At 39.5% G+C, this 17,586-nt stretch overlaps 1 protein-coding gene across 4 annotated transcripts in view; it reads right to left on the minus strand.

Moving 5' to 3' along the window:
• The window catches only part of DPEP1 (dipeptidase 1), a 77,938-nt gene that overhangs the window by 12,111 nt on the left and 48,241 nt on the right, over positions 1 to 17,586 (minus strand). For 2 of the 4 annotated variants that reach the window (XM_074200881.1, XM_074200866.1), the window contains one exon: positions 1,843 to 2,028. In XM_074200881.1, the coding sequence (XP_074056982.1) occupies positions 1,843 to 1,943 (101 nt within the window). In that variant the 5' untranslated portion in view covers positions 1,944 to 2,028. Of the gene's footprint in view, positions 1 to 1,842; positions 2,029 to 4,347; positions 4,439 to 7,954; positions 8,104 to 17,586 lie in introns of those variants that run through there. The other 2 variants (XM_074200874.1, XM_074200890.1) reach the window with 2 other exon arrangements.

The raw sequence follows: 17,586 nt of genomic DNA on the forward strand, positions 1-17,586 counted from the left end.
TCCCTTCAACAACAAAACAACACTTGACTCTATCATCTCCCCAAATTAGCATCCCCTATCTCTTCACTTTTTCAGAGCCAAAATCCTAGGAAAAAACCTCCACATTTCATCATCTCCCATTCCCTTTCTCAAGTCCTCACAACCTGACTTCAGACCTACTCTGCCATTAAAACTACCTTCTCTGCAACCTCAGCTGCTACACTTGATGACCTTCTCTTCATTGTCATTGTCATCTTATTCATCTGTAGCTTTTCATACTCTTTCTTCCTCTGGGTTACTTTCATAGAACCACAGAATTTGAGAATTAGAAAGGATCTCAGCAGACATACGTGGTCAATTCATACAAGCCACAAAGAAGGTTCTTCCTAGGGGAGAATTTCTCTTCTCCCTTACAAAGACCCCTATTTAGGTTCATCTATCTGTATGACTACTCTTCAGTCTCCCTTACCATATTATCATCCATCTCAGATTATTTAAGTGTGGCTATTCCCCAAGGATCTGTCCTGGGTTCCCTTCTCTTCTATCTCTAGCCCTTCCCCTTCTCCTAAATTCCATCAGCTCTTGGATCTCTCCAGGTGAACATTTCAAAGGCATCTTTGACTCAACAAGTCCAAAACAGAACTATCTTCCAAACAACCATCTTTCCTCCTATCTTCCCTTTTCCTGACAAGACACCCACCATCCTAATCACCTAGGTCTAGATCTTAGTTATCTGTGGCTTTTCTTTCTTTTACACTGTTCATACCCAGTCACTAACTAAGTCTTTTCAATTGTGTCTCCACAGCATTTCTCCCCTTAGGCTCTTCTCTCTCTTCATAGGGTCCCTGGGCTGGTACAATTCTCCATTACCTCTTATTTGGACTATCACAAGAACATCCTGATTGATTTACCTGCTTCAAGTCTCTGCCCTCTCTATTTTCCATGAAACCATCAGAATAATTTTCCTAAGCAAAGGGAGCAGAGATGTGAGGCAATATTTATAAAGTACTTGTCAAACTTTAAATTATTAACATTAAGCAAAATCAGAAGGGGCTTTAGACGCAGATCTTCTGACTCTAAAACCAGGTGCAATGTAGAGGAGACAAAACTCTGTAAACTTTAAAGTACAATACGTCTTATAAGTTATTATCATCCTTAGGATGATTGACACATTCTTTATTCTAATCAAACCCCAATTCTGAGCCTTCATATCTGGAATGTACTCCCACCTCTTCCCCTTGGCCTCTTGCAATCCTCTCCTTTCTTCTGGCTTACCTTCCACTGCAAACAATCTCTCCATATTTGCCCACACTCTCACTAGTTAAGACTGTCATCCTCTTTAAATTCCCTCATAGCTGCTACTTTTTGTAGACGTTCTGAACTTCCAGTAGAATGAAACCTTCCTAAAGGCAAGGATTAGCACTAAATCTGGCCCACAGTAGGTAATTTATTGAGTGAACCAGGGACTGAGCTGCTTGAATGGGAGCTTTATATGCTACGATCTGAGGGTCTTGAAGACCTTCATTTAAGACTCTTTTTTAAAATTGGAGAAGGGGGGGGGTAGATAGGTGGCATGGTTACACATTGGATAGAACACCTGCCCTGGAGTCAGGAGGACCTGAGTTCAAATTTGACATCAGATACTTGCTACATACTAGCTGTGAGACCTTGGACAAGTCACTTAGCCCCATTGCCTCACAAAGACAATAGGGAGTAGCATTGGGCAAAGGGGACTTGTGGAACTGGAAGGTGATCCAGACTCCTCTAGTGTTCCCTGCATCACTTAAGATCCATTATCTGTGCACTAAGTGCCCCCTTTGAGTGCTGGAGGGGGCTGCCCTTCTCCTGGGCAGAGCTACTTACCCATCGATTAGGGGTTTCTGACTCATGATTTTCTCTGCTTCATCCCTGAACTGATCTGCGGTGCAGAGTGCCAGACAAAACCAAAACCACCAATTCCACATTCTGATGCTGTCGTTTCCCTACAGAGACTGGCTGCAGATTGTCGAATTTGTCAAATCACCTCTCCTGCCTTGGACTTCTTTTTCCCTGTGGAGAGTAGATGAAGTATTACATCAACATTATTTTTGATGCCCTTTGGTCAGGAAAGTAGACTTTATATTGGATTGACTGGATATTTATACCGCTTCACTAGTAATGAAAGTGATAACAAGCCCTTTGGACTGAGAACAGGCCAGAGCCTTGGGCAGGTAACAGGGCTGGGCCAAGGGATGAACCTGAAATCCTAAATCCCTGAATCTCTGTCTCTACTGGATTTAAAACAGAATAGAAGGGTCTGATAGTGGTGGGGTGTGTCTGTCCCATAAAACTGGTTTTACCACTGATAAATGGTTACTTAGAGAAAGGCCAGGAAATAAGTAAAAGAAAAGTGGGTAAAAAGATAAATAGGGAAAAGGGAAAAAAATTATGAGGAAAAATGTTTGACTTGCTTTATGACACACAGAGAGATTCCAAAGAAAAAAGCCTGAGTTTAAACTTTAAAGCATTAATAAGGAAGGAAACATGAAGGCCACATAGGTATATTGGGGTTGGGATCAGAGGACAGGACATGGAAAGAACCATGGATTTGGGGTATTACACCTACTTCTATTTACTGTTTCACCCCAGAAAGTCAAATACTTTCTCAGGATCTCAAATTCCTTATCTGTTAAATATCATCTAGAATAAGGATTCTATACATACATACACACACGCACACACAATTTCAACAATTTTTATTACTATGTAGACTTTGAAACGAGACATGGATAATCCAATTATGTAGGTTCAGATGGTTAAATCTTGCCTCATATTTCCTTTTTTGTTTTAGGTTTTTTTGTAAGGCAAACGGGGTTAAGTGGCTTGCCCAAGGCCACACAGCTAGGTAATTATTAAGTGTCTGAGACCGGATTTGAACCCAGGTACTCCTGACTCCAGGGCCAGTGCTTTACCCACTACGCCACCTAGCCGCCCCTCATATTTCCTTTAATCTGTGAACAGACAGATCTTTATCTGATGTTCTGATCAGTAATTTCTCTTGTTCAAGAATTCTTAAGATTTTTTTATGTCCTACAAGTGAAGCCTAGGGACCCCTTCTTAGAATGATGTTCTCAAAGGCATAAAACAAAATATTTAGGATTACTAAAAAAAAAATCATTTTGTAATACAGTTGTAAATATATTAAGTTTTAAAAACCCAACAAGTTTGCAAACCCCTTTAGAATGAATGAAAGGAAGAAATGAGTCTGGAAAAGTTGCCTACAACCAGACAATGAAGACAGACCTTTTAAGGAATAAACAGTTTACAATTTGAGAGACTAAAAAAGGATTCCCCGACTTAAAAAAAAAACCAAACCATCACTACCACAACCACACATTCATTGGCCATAGTGTGAAATTCTACCGTGAAAAAGTCATTTCTTTGGATTAGAATTTCTTTGGACTTTATTTTGGTCCTCTACAAGATATTCCTCTGCCATTTGTCACTATTATGGGAGACTGTGGACACAGTAGGATATTGAATACCTGGGCAGTGATTGGGGCTTAAGAAAAATCAAGGAGAAAGGGTTGCCTAAAAAGTGAGCATCTGGGAAGGACCAGAGATCAATATATCAAAAGATTAGTCCTGTCACTATTTTAAAAAAATATTTTCAGTTCTGAATATTCTACCTCTCTCATCCATTCAAAAGGCAAGAAATAAATATTAGATAGAATAAAATGATATATATATATATGGAATCATACAAAACATTTCCATTATTAGTCATGTTGCAGGTTGAAAAAGAAAAATAAAGTGAAAAAAACATTTTGATCTTTACTCAAAGTTCCTCAGTTCTCTTTGGGTGTGGATAATATTTTTTATCATGGGCCCTTTGGGAACATCTTGTACCACTGTAATAATTAGAGTACCTGAGTCATCCTCACCTGATCATCATTACAACCTTGCTATTGAGGCAGCTAGGTGGTACAGTGGATAGAGTACTAGCCCTAGAATCAGCAAGACCTGAGTTCAAATATGACCTGAGACACTTAATAATTACCTTACCTGTGTGACCTTGGACAAGTCACTTAATCCCATTGCCTTGCCAAAAAAAAAAAATTGTTGTTACTGTGTTCAGTGTTCTGGTTTTGTTCACTTTCTTTTGCATAGGCTTTCCCAGGTTTTTTTTGAAACCATCCCCTTCATTATTTCTTACAACACCATCATATTCCATCACAATCATATGCCACAACTTGTCCAACCACTGTTAGACAATGTCTCACTTATTAACCAGCTAATTCAGGTTATGGGGGCAATTAGTTGACCCAGTGGGTAGAGACTAGCCCTGGAGTCAGGAAGGCAAGTTTAAACGTGACTTCAGACACTTACTGTTGTGAGACCCTGGGCAAGTAACTTCTCTGCCTCAGTTGAAGAAGGAAACAGGAAACCAACCCAGTATCTTTATTAGAGAAACCCCAAATGGGGTATGAAGAGTCTGGAAAAGACTGGAAAATGTTGGAACAACTATAAAACACAAGCGATGAAGAGAAGAGAGGGTGTAGACTCGGGGCCCAAGAAGAAGCACAGCGAGGAGAGAAAACAAGAGGAGCCAGCTCAGCCTTTTCCAGAGTCCCGATGCTGACTCAGTTGCACTCTCAGGGGAGAAGAGTGGGAATTCAGTTTGGGGGTTGGGTATGGGGAAGGGGAATCAGTCAGAGATCACAGGATTTAGACAGGGATGGCATCATCTACTCTGAACTCCTCATTTTATTGATGAAAAAAACAGGTCCAGAGAGGTTAGAGCAACTTGGATGCAAACCTAAGTCTTCTGATTTCAACTCTAAGTGCCCTTATCATTACCGTCCAGATTTGCTTTTCCTCAGCCTTTGCTTTCCAGAATGATAGCTCTTGATACTAGTGTCAATGAGTGATAATGCACCACAGAATTGTACCTTAATACCAGGAGCCTTCCCTGTTCTCCCTCATACTCTTCCTGTCCCAGGGGATCTGAACTCCGTTCCCCGTGCCCAATTGCCCAATCTCGTCCTTCTTAACCCTCTCTTTCAATGTCTCACTCCAGGTCTAACCACCCTTCCCATCATACTTTCTGATATGATCTCTCTATGATCAACAAACTAACTTTCAGCTTGTTCTCTCACCCTCTCCATCGTCTGGTCCTTCAGTGCACCCTGATTCCCTGGGCATCCTTGGCCGCTCTTTTCAATACTGCTGCTCTTTTACTCATAGCCTCTGGCTCACTGGCTGGAATATACTACTTTCTCTACCAATCTTAAATTCATAATCATTCTTTGAAGAATGATATGACAATCTCAAGCAACCTCCTCCTTGAGACAAACCAATGAAGTACTAAGTAACTCACCCAAAGAGAAACTCTTAGGCCAGTGACAGAGCCAGAGGCCGACTTGAGACAAAATTTGTGTTTCATCAAATTAGTTGCACTTCCAATCTAGAGACTTCCAATTCTGAGCCAAGAGACTAATGCAGCTTGTGGCTAGTCCTCCAATTCTGCCAAGTCTGATAGACAACATCATCCTATAAATAAAAATAACTGTTCTCAAGATAGCTTTTAGGATCCTCCTAACAGTCTGCAGGGACAAATGGTCACTGCTTCTGCTTGCTGTCATCTCAGCACTCATTCCTACTCAGGGAAGACAGTGAAATCCAAGGCAACGTCTGTCCCTGTTAAGCACAACTTCTATGACAGAATCAAAGATTTTCCAGAAGTAGAAAGAACCAACCAAATCCCATCCCATTCCTGCAAAAGAATCTGCTCTGCCATATATGCATCCAGTAGTCATCTGCGTAGTGTCCTAATGAAGGTAAAAACCACTCCTCCGCCCTACTAAGATCTCAAGTCCACTGTATATGAAAGTCTAGATAATGCCATGGTACACAGAGCACCAGGCCTGGAGTCAGAAAGAAACATGAGTCCATATTTCAAATATTAGCTGTGTGACTTTGGACAAGGCACTTAACCTCTGTGTCTCCTCGGTTTTCTCATGATAATCACGCCTACCTCTCAAGGTTGTTGGAGAAAATGAAATGAGATAATATTTGCAAAGTGCTTTTCAAACCTTAAGATGTTATATAAATGCTGGCTATTATTATTTTCTTCAGATTCTTAATTATCTTTCCTCTTTCAAATGGAATATCCCAAAGGAGCCAAGTAGACAACCACCTTGTGAGGTAAGTTGTACAGGTACCACCCATGTTTTATACCTGAGGCAACTCAGCTGCAGAGAAGTTTTCATCCAGTTTGTTCTCTGTCTATCTGAGATTATCTCCCATTTTTCTTGTATGTATCCTGTATGCATGTATGTACCTATGTGTTTCTTGGCATGCTTTCCCCCCATTAGAATGTGAGCTCTTTGAGGGTAGGGGTTGTGCTTTTTACCTTTCTTTGTATCCTGAGGTCTTGGCACTGGCACATGATATAAGCGTTCAACAAAAAATTGTTGCTTGACTGACCTCACCACACCATTCAGCCTATCCTACATCAACTATTTGTGGGTTCCATATTCCAGACATACCAAACCCCGCCAAACATGTATTGCTGCCACTTTTCTGCCTTAAGCCTTGAACTTTCCTTTCTCATCTTCACCTCATACAAACTACCCTTTCCTGCCTCAAGACTCTTTTCTTTAGTTCAACTGGACAAACATTTATGATTTTCCCAGAACATCTTTCCTGGATGTTCCTAGAACCTTCTATGAAAGAAGCACCTAGAGAAATCCAACCCATCCTTCAAGATCCAGCTCAACTGACAGCCCAAGAAGCTTTTTGTTTGAAAAGCAATCAAACTCTGGGCCTGGAGAGGATCTGGAAAGTGCCAGGTTGCCAGTGGTGAAGGTGAGGAGGGCCTGAGCTTAAGGATCCCAAAGGTTGTCCTCATCTATTGAATGAGGAAATTCTTGTACAGACAAGCAAGGTATAACCATGGGTCATCTGGGACCCTTTTTTTTTCCCAAGGCAAATGGGGTTAAGTGGCTTACCCAAGGCCACACAGCTAGGTAATTAATAAGTGTCTGAAGCCAGATTTGAACTCAGGTACTCCTGACTCCAGAGCCGGTGCTCTATCCACTGTACCACCTAGCCGCCCCTGGGACCCTTTTTCTGATAAAATTGATCTGAGAATATTTTTTGAAGGAATTCTCACAAAATCTTTCTGAATTATCACCTTCCTTTTGGTAAACCCTGGGAAGTCAGATTCTAGTTCATTTTGTTGTAGTTGAAAGTGCCCCCCCCCATTTCCCTGAGAGCATCCAGGCTTTAATATTAATATTAACTTCTTTAACTTTGACAAAAAAAGACAGATTTTTGTACCTAAGATATTCAACCATCTGGAAAAAACTTTCAGGGTGCCAAGCAGCTCTCCTCTTAGTAGATCCCGACCGTACCTTTAAGATTATACAAGCTTTCTCCAAAGACAACTGGCCAAAGGATATGAACAAATAATTATCAAAAGTAGACTTTAAAGTACTAACAACCATATGAAATGATACTCCACAAATAATAAGAGAAATACAAATCACAACTCCAAGGTTTCACCTAACACCCTACAAATTAGGGAGGCCACTATAGTCAGTCAATGTTAGCTGTATTGACACACTAGGACATTGTTGTTGGAGTTTTAAGCCCATAAAATAATTTTGGAAAGCAACTTGAAATTATACAAATAAAATAACTAAAATATTCATATTCTTTGACCAGAAATCCCACCATTAGAATTAACCTAAGGAGACTGTTGTCAAGAAGAAAGTCCCCATGTACATCAACATATTCATGTTTATATGTTGATTTTTTCCCTTTTCCCCCCTTTTTTTAAAAAAAATATCTATGTATGGGCTTGCTCTCTTTGAGGGGAAGGGAGGAGAATATGAGAGGAAAAATGTTGGTGATATTAAAAAACCTCAAAGACCTCAATAAAATTGATTTATTTATTTAAAAAAAAAAGACTCTAAGCAAGATACTGTACCAGAGAAGAACTTGAGTTGCTTCTTAGTGCATCCGGCTCCTTGTGGCATTGATCTTTCCAGTACTAATGAGAACAAAAGCTGCAGGTTTCTTGTCTCTGAGAATGTTTCAGTTTCTCTCTGGTATTAGCTTCCCAGTGCATGTGATTCCTGGAAGGGGTCACTGGCAACCTTTGTCCCCACTACTCTGCTTCACTAGGCATCCTTGTTGGAACAGAGGCTAAAGGAATATAAGATCTGACATGTCTGTCTTAAATGCCAGTATTGGAAAGCAGAGATGCCACTTTTTTTTTTGTTTTTTTGTTTTGCAAGGCAATGAGGTTAAGTGACTTACCTAAGGTCACACAGCTAGGTAAGTGTCTGAGGTTGGATTTGAACTCAGGTCCTTCTGACTCCAGGGCCAGTGCCCTATCCACTGCAACATCTAGTTTCCCCAGATGCCCCATTTTGGAAAGGATATTGATGAACTGAAGAATGTCCCCATCACATACCCAGATGGCAAGGTAAAAAGCTCATTAGATAAGTTGTCACAGTGGATGGAACACTAGACTTGGAGTCAGAAAACCCAAGTTTAAATCCAAACTCAGACATTTACCCACTGTGTGATTATGGACAAGTCACTTCACCTCTGTCTGCCTCAGTTTTCTCAACAGAAAAATGGGAATAATAGCAACCACCTACCTCCCAAAGTTGTTATAAGGATAAAATGAAATAATTGTAATGAATGGCACATAGTAAGGTTTTTTTTTAAGTTTTTTTCAAGGCAAATGGGGTTAAGTGGCTTGCCCAAGGCCACACAGCTAAGTAATTATTAAGTGTCTGAGGTCGAATTTGAACCCAGGTAATCCTGACTCCAGGGCCGGTGCTTTATCCACTATGCCACCTAGCCACCCACATAGTAAGTTTTTAATAAAGGCTTCTTTCCTCTTTTGCTTTTTTCCTTCTTCCCTCCTTTTCTTCTTTCCTTCCCTTCCCTTCCTGTCTTTCTCCCTTCTATCTTTACTTTTCACCTTTCTTACATTTCCCCCTTATTTTCCTTCTCCCTCCTTCCCTCCACTCCTTTCCATGAGGAATAGTTGAAAGAATTGGCCATGTTGTGTCAAGAGAAGAAAAGACTTAAAAGAAGATAAACAACTGTCTCCAGGTATTTGAAGGACTATCTCCTGGAAGAGGCATTAGATTTGTTTTGCTTGGTCCCTGAGGTCAGAAGCAGAGGCATTAGGTGAAAATTTTAGAGAATGTCCTAACAAGGACAGCTGTATAATTAAGATGAACAAACAGTAGGTAGTGGGTTGTCTGTCACTGAAAGTTTCAAGAAAAGGCTAATGACCCCTCTCAGGTGTAGTAAATAACCCCACCTGCCCAACAAACACTAATCAATTAATTTATTAAAACAATTAATATTCGATCAATCGATTAAATCTGTGACTAGGTTATTAAGACTAAATTGGGTAACAAATTCCTAATTACCAGCCCCTTCTCACCAAAAAGTGCTTGCAATGGTAGAGGGGGTTCACTTTTCTATAACAAGAAAACTTCTTTACTGTAGGCAAACTGGAAGTTTCCAGTTTTGTAAATGACAGCTCTTCAGAATAGTAAGTTTTCAAACACTTTTCTTCCTTTAACAGATTAGCTATAAACAATAGTATATTAATGTGGGATTAAAACTTGTATATGGAGCATAAAATGTTTCTGGAATGCAGTCAAACTACAAGAATCTGAAAAGGAGTTGAAGGGATAAGATCTGGTTTATTTGAAGATGGTTGGCAACTGAACCTGTTTTACCATAGACAACTCTTTGGATACTGTCTGGAATACACATCTTCACAGCCTTTAATTACAATTGTTATAAAATTAGTGATTTTGTGATCAATCTTTAGCAGAATCTCATTTGCCTACAGGGAAAATATCCAACTAAAAGTGAATAGAGTAAATAACAAAATAAGTAGGTGAGAATTTCATTTTTGAAAAAAAAATCATGATCAGATAATTCTATTTGTCAAATGTAAAAAATTGGTATGGAATTTTTTTCTGATTTTTCTGTGGTCGGAATTTCCTAAATGTATCACTACAACAATTTGCTAACATTTCACAAGGCAACCTTAGGTAATAAACTAAAGTTTCATCCCTTTCCGGAGCTTGAATATGAGGTGAATGAATTAGATGAACACCAGAAGTTAAATGATAGTGGAATCAAAGTCAATTTGGGAGGTGCTTCTAGCCTTCGTTTATATAAAACTGCATTGGTAAATACCAGATTCCTAAACAGGAATAGATCCTTTTAGATTCTCCCTTCAGTCTGTGGATGGTGGTGTTTAGATAAAGAGAAGAACAGCAAGGAGTAGAGAAAAATGTAAATTCTCTGGTCTAGAAGTTCCTAATTAATATTCTCATAAGCCATCAGGGTTTGATGTAGCTCTCACCACTTGATAACCAAGCATAGTTACCAGATGCTTATTTGTATCTCACATCATTTATAGCTCACTAATGAGTTAGACAGGGTGGTATAATGGTAGGGATTGAATCTTTTCCTTTTGTAATTTCTAGTTCTCAATTAAAATGAAACCTCAAACAATTACTTCAATCTGTTAGTAGGGTTGGTAAAATTTTAGTACTCTATTTTCACAAATTGTTATATCAGCCTTACAGAAACCATCATTACTATTTTCCATATTTCTTTTTTTTTTTTTTAGGGGTTTGCAAGGCAATGGGGTGAAGTGGCTTGCCCAAGGCCACTCAGCTAGGTAATTATTAAGTGTCTGAGGCCAGATTTGAACTCAGGTACTCCTGACTCCTGGGCCGTTGCTCTATCCACTGCACCACCTAGCCACCCCATTTTCCATATTTCTAAAGATTTTTTTTAAAAAGTATTTTTACATCAGTCTTTTAACAAGTCTATATCTCAAGAGAATCAAAAACAGTTCATTTTTATAAACCATATTTCTAATCACATTTATGTTAGGCACTATTTTCATACAGTTTAACAAATTGATAAGCCAAGGTAACTTGGCTTAAGACCACAACAGTTAACAAATTTCCTGATCCATACATATTCCCAACACTTTGCCTTTATGCCAAACAGTAGAATAAATTACAACTTGTCATAAGCATTTTATTGAAAGACATTTCACTTAAAATGAGATCAGAATAAATTCAATTACAGTATCTTTTATATATGTGTATGTAATATATATATATATATATATATATATACACTCAATGGCATAACATGGAATCTCAATTTATCAAAGATTTTGAAAGAGGCAGTCTAGTAGTAGGTTTTAGGTTTTTTTTTTTTTTTGGCAAGGCAAATGAGGTTAAGTGGCTTGCCCAAGGCCACACAGCTAGGTAATTAGTAAGCGTCTGAGACTGGATTTGAACCCAGGTACTCCTGACTCCAAGCCGGTGTTTTATCCACTACGCCACCTAGCCGCCCTAGTAGTAGGTTTTAATCTACACTGATTATCACACTTGAAAGCACATTGTCTTTAGTTTAAATGTGGATTCTACAATTTCAGAAAGAACACATTGCTTAGCCCTCTAATTTCTCTTGATTTTCAAATCAAGTTGCAATTTTTAAAATATATTTTATTTTTTTTCAGTTACATTTAAGGACAATTTTAACATATTTTTTAAAGTAAGCTGTACTTTCTTATTACTACTATACTTTCCATATAAAGTTTCTCATAATATTTCCACTTAAATGAAGTCAAACTTCCTCAAATCTTCTCAAAATGATTAAACCATCTTTTTAATTCTCTCATTGGTTTGAAATCTGAACTTTCCTTATAACCTTCCACATATACATATGTACATACACACACACACACACACACACACACACACACACACACACACACACACATATATATGTATATATTAACTTTCCCTGCCTATTCCTAGTCTCAATATATGAAGAAATTTGTGGAACAATCCATTTAAAAAATCCATTAAGATATTCTTAGTAATTACAAAAGCTTTTAGTCCTGCAGTGGCTTATGTTGAAATAGAATAGAAATGGGGTGCTGGGTTCTCCCAGCCCTCCTTAACAGCTTACAAAAGACTTGACTGCCCAATGAGTTGTTATGTTGTTTATCAACTAAATGCATTTTTGTAAATTAAATCATACACTCTTCTCTTTTCTGATTACTTACTCTTCACTTTTAAGAATCCAGAGAGTTAATGTTTTGTAATTCATAAGTCAAAAGATTTGTAGTTTTCAATTCTGATCATTATTTCTTATTCAAGTTGTTGGGTTTTTTGATTTTTGTTTTTTTTGCAAGGCAATGGGGTTAAGTGTCTTGCCCAAGGCCACACAGCTAGGTAATTATTAAGTGTCTGAGGCCGGATCTGAACTCAGGTACTCCAAACTTCGGGGCTGGTGCTCTATCCACTGCAACACCTAGCTGCCCCCCCACCCCCACCTCTTGGGGAGAAGGGGAAAATGGCTTTCATTTTACTTACTGGCATACATACACATAGAAAGGGAAAAAAAATTTCTTGGACTTCACTAACTTGTTTCTTTCCTCTCTTAGATATAAAACAGTAAATCTGCCATAACAGTCAAAGTTATGTTTTTAAATTTCTTAAAACAAATTTCAAAGAACATTATTTTGAGATATACTACAATAATTTCTGTGTAAAATTCACAATTTAGAGAAACTATTCATTTCTGATTATTTTACTAAGTTAAAACTTCTATAAATTGGGGGAAAGATTCCATTCTATGGGTGTCTTAATTTTTTTATTTGTTTTGCTTTATGTTTTGCAAGGCAGTAGGGTTAAGTGACTTGCCCAAGGTCATACAGCTAGGTAATTATTAAATGACTGAGGTCAAATTTGAACTCAGGTCATCCTGATTCCATGGCTAGTGTTCTATCCACTGCACCACCTACCTGCCCCCCCCCCCCCGGTATCTTTTAATTTTAACAGACTTTTTTTTTAAAGTTTGTCTTCACTCTTGTAGAGAAAAAGAGAAAAAAAAAGAAAACACCTTACTTGGACTATACATAATACAATAAAAGAAACACAAATCACCTCATGGCAAGGTCTCCCTGTTCCTTCTGACTTAAGACCCCACCCTTTTCTCAGCTCCCAGCCTTGCACAGTTGAGATCAACCAGAATTACATATTAACAAATAGGACTGATCTTTGAGTATTACACAATAGATCCATAGAGACAAAAAGAGACACAAGAACAGACTTATGCGATAGTGGTTCAGTGAATTGGAAAAAAAAACCTAATTACTTCCTACTCAAGGAAATATTTGCTAACATTTTACATACACACTAATTCAAACAAGTTATAAAATTTATTTTTTCACAGATCAGTGGCTCAGAGTTTCTTTTGAAGCTCCATGTCCTGTGAGGATTTAAGGACCCCTGTTATACAGCAAATTTCCACAATATATCAAATTCTGGGAGGGTGAGAAATTGTATTTTCTATTTCCAGAGCTCTCTTCCAATTAGAAATCCTTCTATTGATGACCCCACTGTGAGAGTAAGCATTTATAACAAGCTGTAGCCCATAAAAAACACTCAGGACAGACCCAGAACACATCCTTACCCAGAAAAGAGCTAACTTTGGGGCAAAGGGAGGAGGGTCCACAATGATAATCCCTAACAGAATTTGTTCCCCTTGTGAACAAATTTTCCCCTTGCTCTAAAATGCAGGAGTATTCTGAGAAGAATCTGGGATACAGAGTTCTGATCCCTTCATAGTCACCAGGCTGTAGTGAACACTCACCCCTCCCCCAAATTTCTAGATAATTCATAATCAATTTATCAATTAGGCTTGCCAATAATCAATAGATTGACAGTCAGTGGTTTAAATCAGGTGTTATCTTCTGAGAACTTCCCTGCCAAGTGAAACTCTCAGCCCTTATTGATGGATATTTAATGAGGAGGTGGTCTTCAGATCCTCCTGCTAAGAACATGGCTGGTTCTTGAGATTCAGTAGACTCAAGGCTTCAGGGCAGGGGAAGCCTTTTCCATTCAGACCCCTGTGGCTAATTGTGTCCTTCATGAGCCTGGTCACCCTAAATTCAAATGGAGGGTATCAAGGGTAAGGAGACATAGCCTAGGGGAAAGATGTAGCTGAGTCTGACTGGTTTACAGAGTAACAAAACATAAGCATCCCTACCCAGATAGATGCCTTGGGATTGGGCAAGGATTATTTTATTAAGTTACACCCTTTAGAGACTGTCTGACCTTTTGAGGAAGGGAGTCTTCACAAAAGAATAGAATGGTTCACAAATTAATAACTACTTATTAATAATGATAGTATAATATGAATTTATCTCAAGGGGGACATTGCAAAAGGGATTCTGGTTTAGGTAGATGGCTGCTGACGCTGCTCCCAACTCAGAGATTGCATAATTCAGTGACATGGCAACCCAGAAATGGTGCGGCTATTTTCTGGCAGCAGAGATGTACTTTCTTCTTTAGGGTTCCATTATCTCCTTGCCCTTGTCTTTCCAAACTTCTCCCTGTGTCTGTTAATTTACAAAAGCCTTAATCCACAGCTCACTGGACTATTCCTTCATTTATCTATCTGGTATATTATAAGCTTTCCATTTTCATTTTCTTTATGCATCTGAATAAGCAAGCTATCCTCCACTTAGCCCAATGCACAAAAGATCAGTATAAAGCATCTAGATAACCATCTCTTCAAGGACTTTTTATGACAAAATGAAAAGGATGAGAGAGATCCATAAAGGGCATCATATAAGAGTTTGATCTATAAAGCATAGCATTGCTATTCTCTCTCTGTGTCTCTCTTTGTCTCTACCTCTGTCTGTCTGTCTGTCTGTCTCTGTCTCTCCCTTTCTCTCTGTTTCTCTGTCTGTCTCTCTGTCTGTCTCTCTGTCTGTCTCTCTGTCTCTCTCTCTGTCTCTCTCTCTCTCCCCCCCCCCCTCTGTCTGTCTGTCTCTCTCTGGCTCTCTGTCTTTGTCTCTGTCTCTCTCCCTGACTGCCCACTGTGATTTCCCTGATGCAGTGACCTCCCAGTGTGGACACTCTTCATAATGGAGCTCAAACAAGTCAACAAACATTTTTAAGTGCTTCCTATAATGCTAGGCACTGCGCTAAGTGCTAAAGACACAAATACAAGCACAAGGTCAGATAGTGCCTGCCCTCAAGAAGCTTACATTCTAATGCAAGAAGTAATTGTTGTTTCAGTCATCTTCATCTCTTTGTGACCTCTTTTTGGGGGGTCTCTTGGCAAAGACACGGGAGTTGTTGCCTCTTCCTTTTCCAGAAGGGGAACTGAGGCAAATAGGGTGAAGTGACCTACCCAGGATCACACAGCTAGTGTCTGAGGCCAGATTTGAGCTCTATCCACTGAACCACCTAGAGCTCTTCTAATTCAATAAGATAATTCATAAAAGAGAGCTGAAAAAAATGGGAGGGGTAAATGATGGAGAGAAATATCTAAGGTTCAGAGGCAGAACCAAAAGAAAGGATGACTGTTCTGGGCTCTGCCTCCAAATGGAAGTCCCAGGAGGAGCTCACTAATAGGAGAAGGGGTCTGCAGCGATGGAGGGATTTCCAGAGTGTGGAGGTCCTAAGTGTTTTGGGAACTTCCAGGGTAAGAAGGCAGCAGGGGAAGAGAGCCATCTGAGACACGGAAAGGCTAAGTCATTTGCCCGGTCACACAGCTACTATATTAACTATTGAACCTGAAACCTAGGTTTTCTTGAATCCAAGACTGACCCTCTATCCACTCTCCCTTCATCTTGGTCTTAACTATTTTTAAATGCTGACAGATTTGTTTACTAGAACCATGATAAGGATTCACTTTTTTTTTTTTTTAGATTTACAAAAGTGCTTCTCCCAACAACAACCTTCTGACGGACATAGTATGATTGTCCTCATTTTACAGATGAGGAAACCAAGGCTCAGGGAGAGAACTTGCCTATGGTACCATAGCTACCAATCAATCAGTCAATTTTTATTAAGCATCTAAAATGTGATAGGCATTATGCCATGTAATAAGGTTACCAAGAAAAGCAAAAGCAGTTTCTGCCCTCAAGGAACTCACATTATAATGGGGAGAGATAGCATGTAAAGAGGTGATGCTAGGGAGCGTGCAGTGGATAGAGCACCAGCCCTGGAGTCAGGAGGACCTTTCCTCAGACATTTGACCCTTACTAGTTGCATGACCTTGGGCAAGTCACTTAACCTTGATCGTATCCAGGGTCCTTTCCAGTCTTCCAGATTCATAGCTGGCCCCTGGACCCAGGTGGCTCTGGGGGAGAAAATAAGGCTGGTGACTTAGTACAGAAACCCCGCCCCCCAACCAATCCAATTCACATACTTGTCATGGCATCACCCCTCTGATGTCAAAGTCTTCTTCGAAAACCAAAGACAAACATCAAATAGGGATGTACAAAACAGAGAAGATGGAAATTAATCTGAGAGGGGAAGGCACTAGCAGGCAGAGAGCAGGTAAAGTGAGCGATTCTTGAAGAAAGCCCAGGAAATGAAGAAAAGTGACAGGCAGAACTTTTCAAGTATGGGGAAAAGTCAAGGAAGAAGACTGGAAGGATAGGAAGGGAACAGGTTATAAAGAGTTGATCCTGGAGCTCACCAAGCAAGGAAGTGAGCTACAAGGATCTGTATTTGAAACAAATCTTTGGCAACTCAATGGAAGATGGATTAAAGGAGGGAGACCCTTAAGGTAGGGAATGATCTAGGCCAGAAAAGATTAAGGCCTGAATGATGAACTATGCTGGTGCCTGTGTAAGTAGAAAGGAGTTATATACAGGAGACGTTATAAGCATCCCAGTGGGCAGAGCACTGGCCCTGGAAATAGAGAACCTGTGTTCAAATACAACCTCATATGTGGTAACAAATTAGATATATGATGTGAATTAGAGTGTGTGGAATCAAGAAAGACACTGAGATCCCAGGCCTGGTTAACTGGAAGGAGGTGTTCCCCTTGACAGGAATAGGGAAATTTGGAAGAGGGTAGGGTTTGGGGAGGAAAGATAATGAGGTCTATTTTGGATCTATTGAGATGCCTATATAACAACCAATCTGAGATATCCAAAAGGCAGCTTTTGGTGATACAGGGATAGAACACAAAGGAGATAGACTAGAGCTGGACAGAATTGTCTGTCCAGAGATGATCATTGAACCCCTATGGAGTTAAGATCAAGTGGGAGAACAGAGGGAATAAAAAAAATGTGAATATAAAGCACATGCAAAATAGACAAACAAAAGGCAACCTTGGGATAAGAAGGAATTAGCAGCTACAGAAATACAGAAAGGCCTCAAATAGAAGGTGGTGCTTGAGCTAAGTCTTTCTTGAACTGAGAAAAATTCTGATTTCTAAAATGAAGAGATGAGGAAGGGAAGGACCTCACTGAAATCCAGTCAGGCTGGGAAGGACAGAAGGGAGTAGGTAGCGTGTAATAAGACTGAAGAGGAAGGTTGAGGCCAAGTGTAGAAGGATTTTGCTGCTAAACAGAAGATTGTTTGGCCTTTAAGAAAATAAGGAACCACTGAGGTTTAAGTCAGGAAGTTACATGATCAGACCTACTCTAGAAAGATCACCTCAGCAGATCTCTAGAGGATAGATTGGAGTGATGAAGCAGGAGTCCAATTAGAACACTAATGCAAATAGGCCAGG

Source organism: Macrotis lagotis, chromosome 1 (genome assembly GCF_037893015.1).
Source record: "Macrotis lagotis isolate mMagLag1 chromosome 1, bilby.v1.9.chrom.fasta, whole genome shotgun sequence".
Taxonomy (NCBI): domain Eukaryota; kingdom Metazoa; phylum Chordata; class Mammalia; order Peramelemorphia; family Peramelidae; genus Macrotis; species Macrotis lagotis.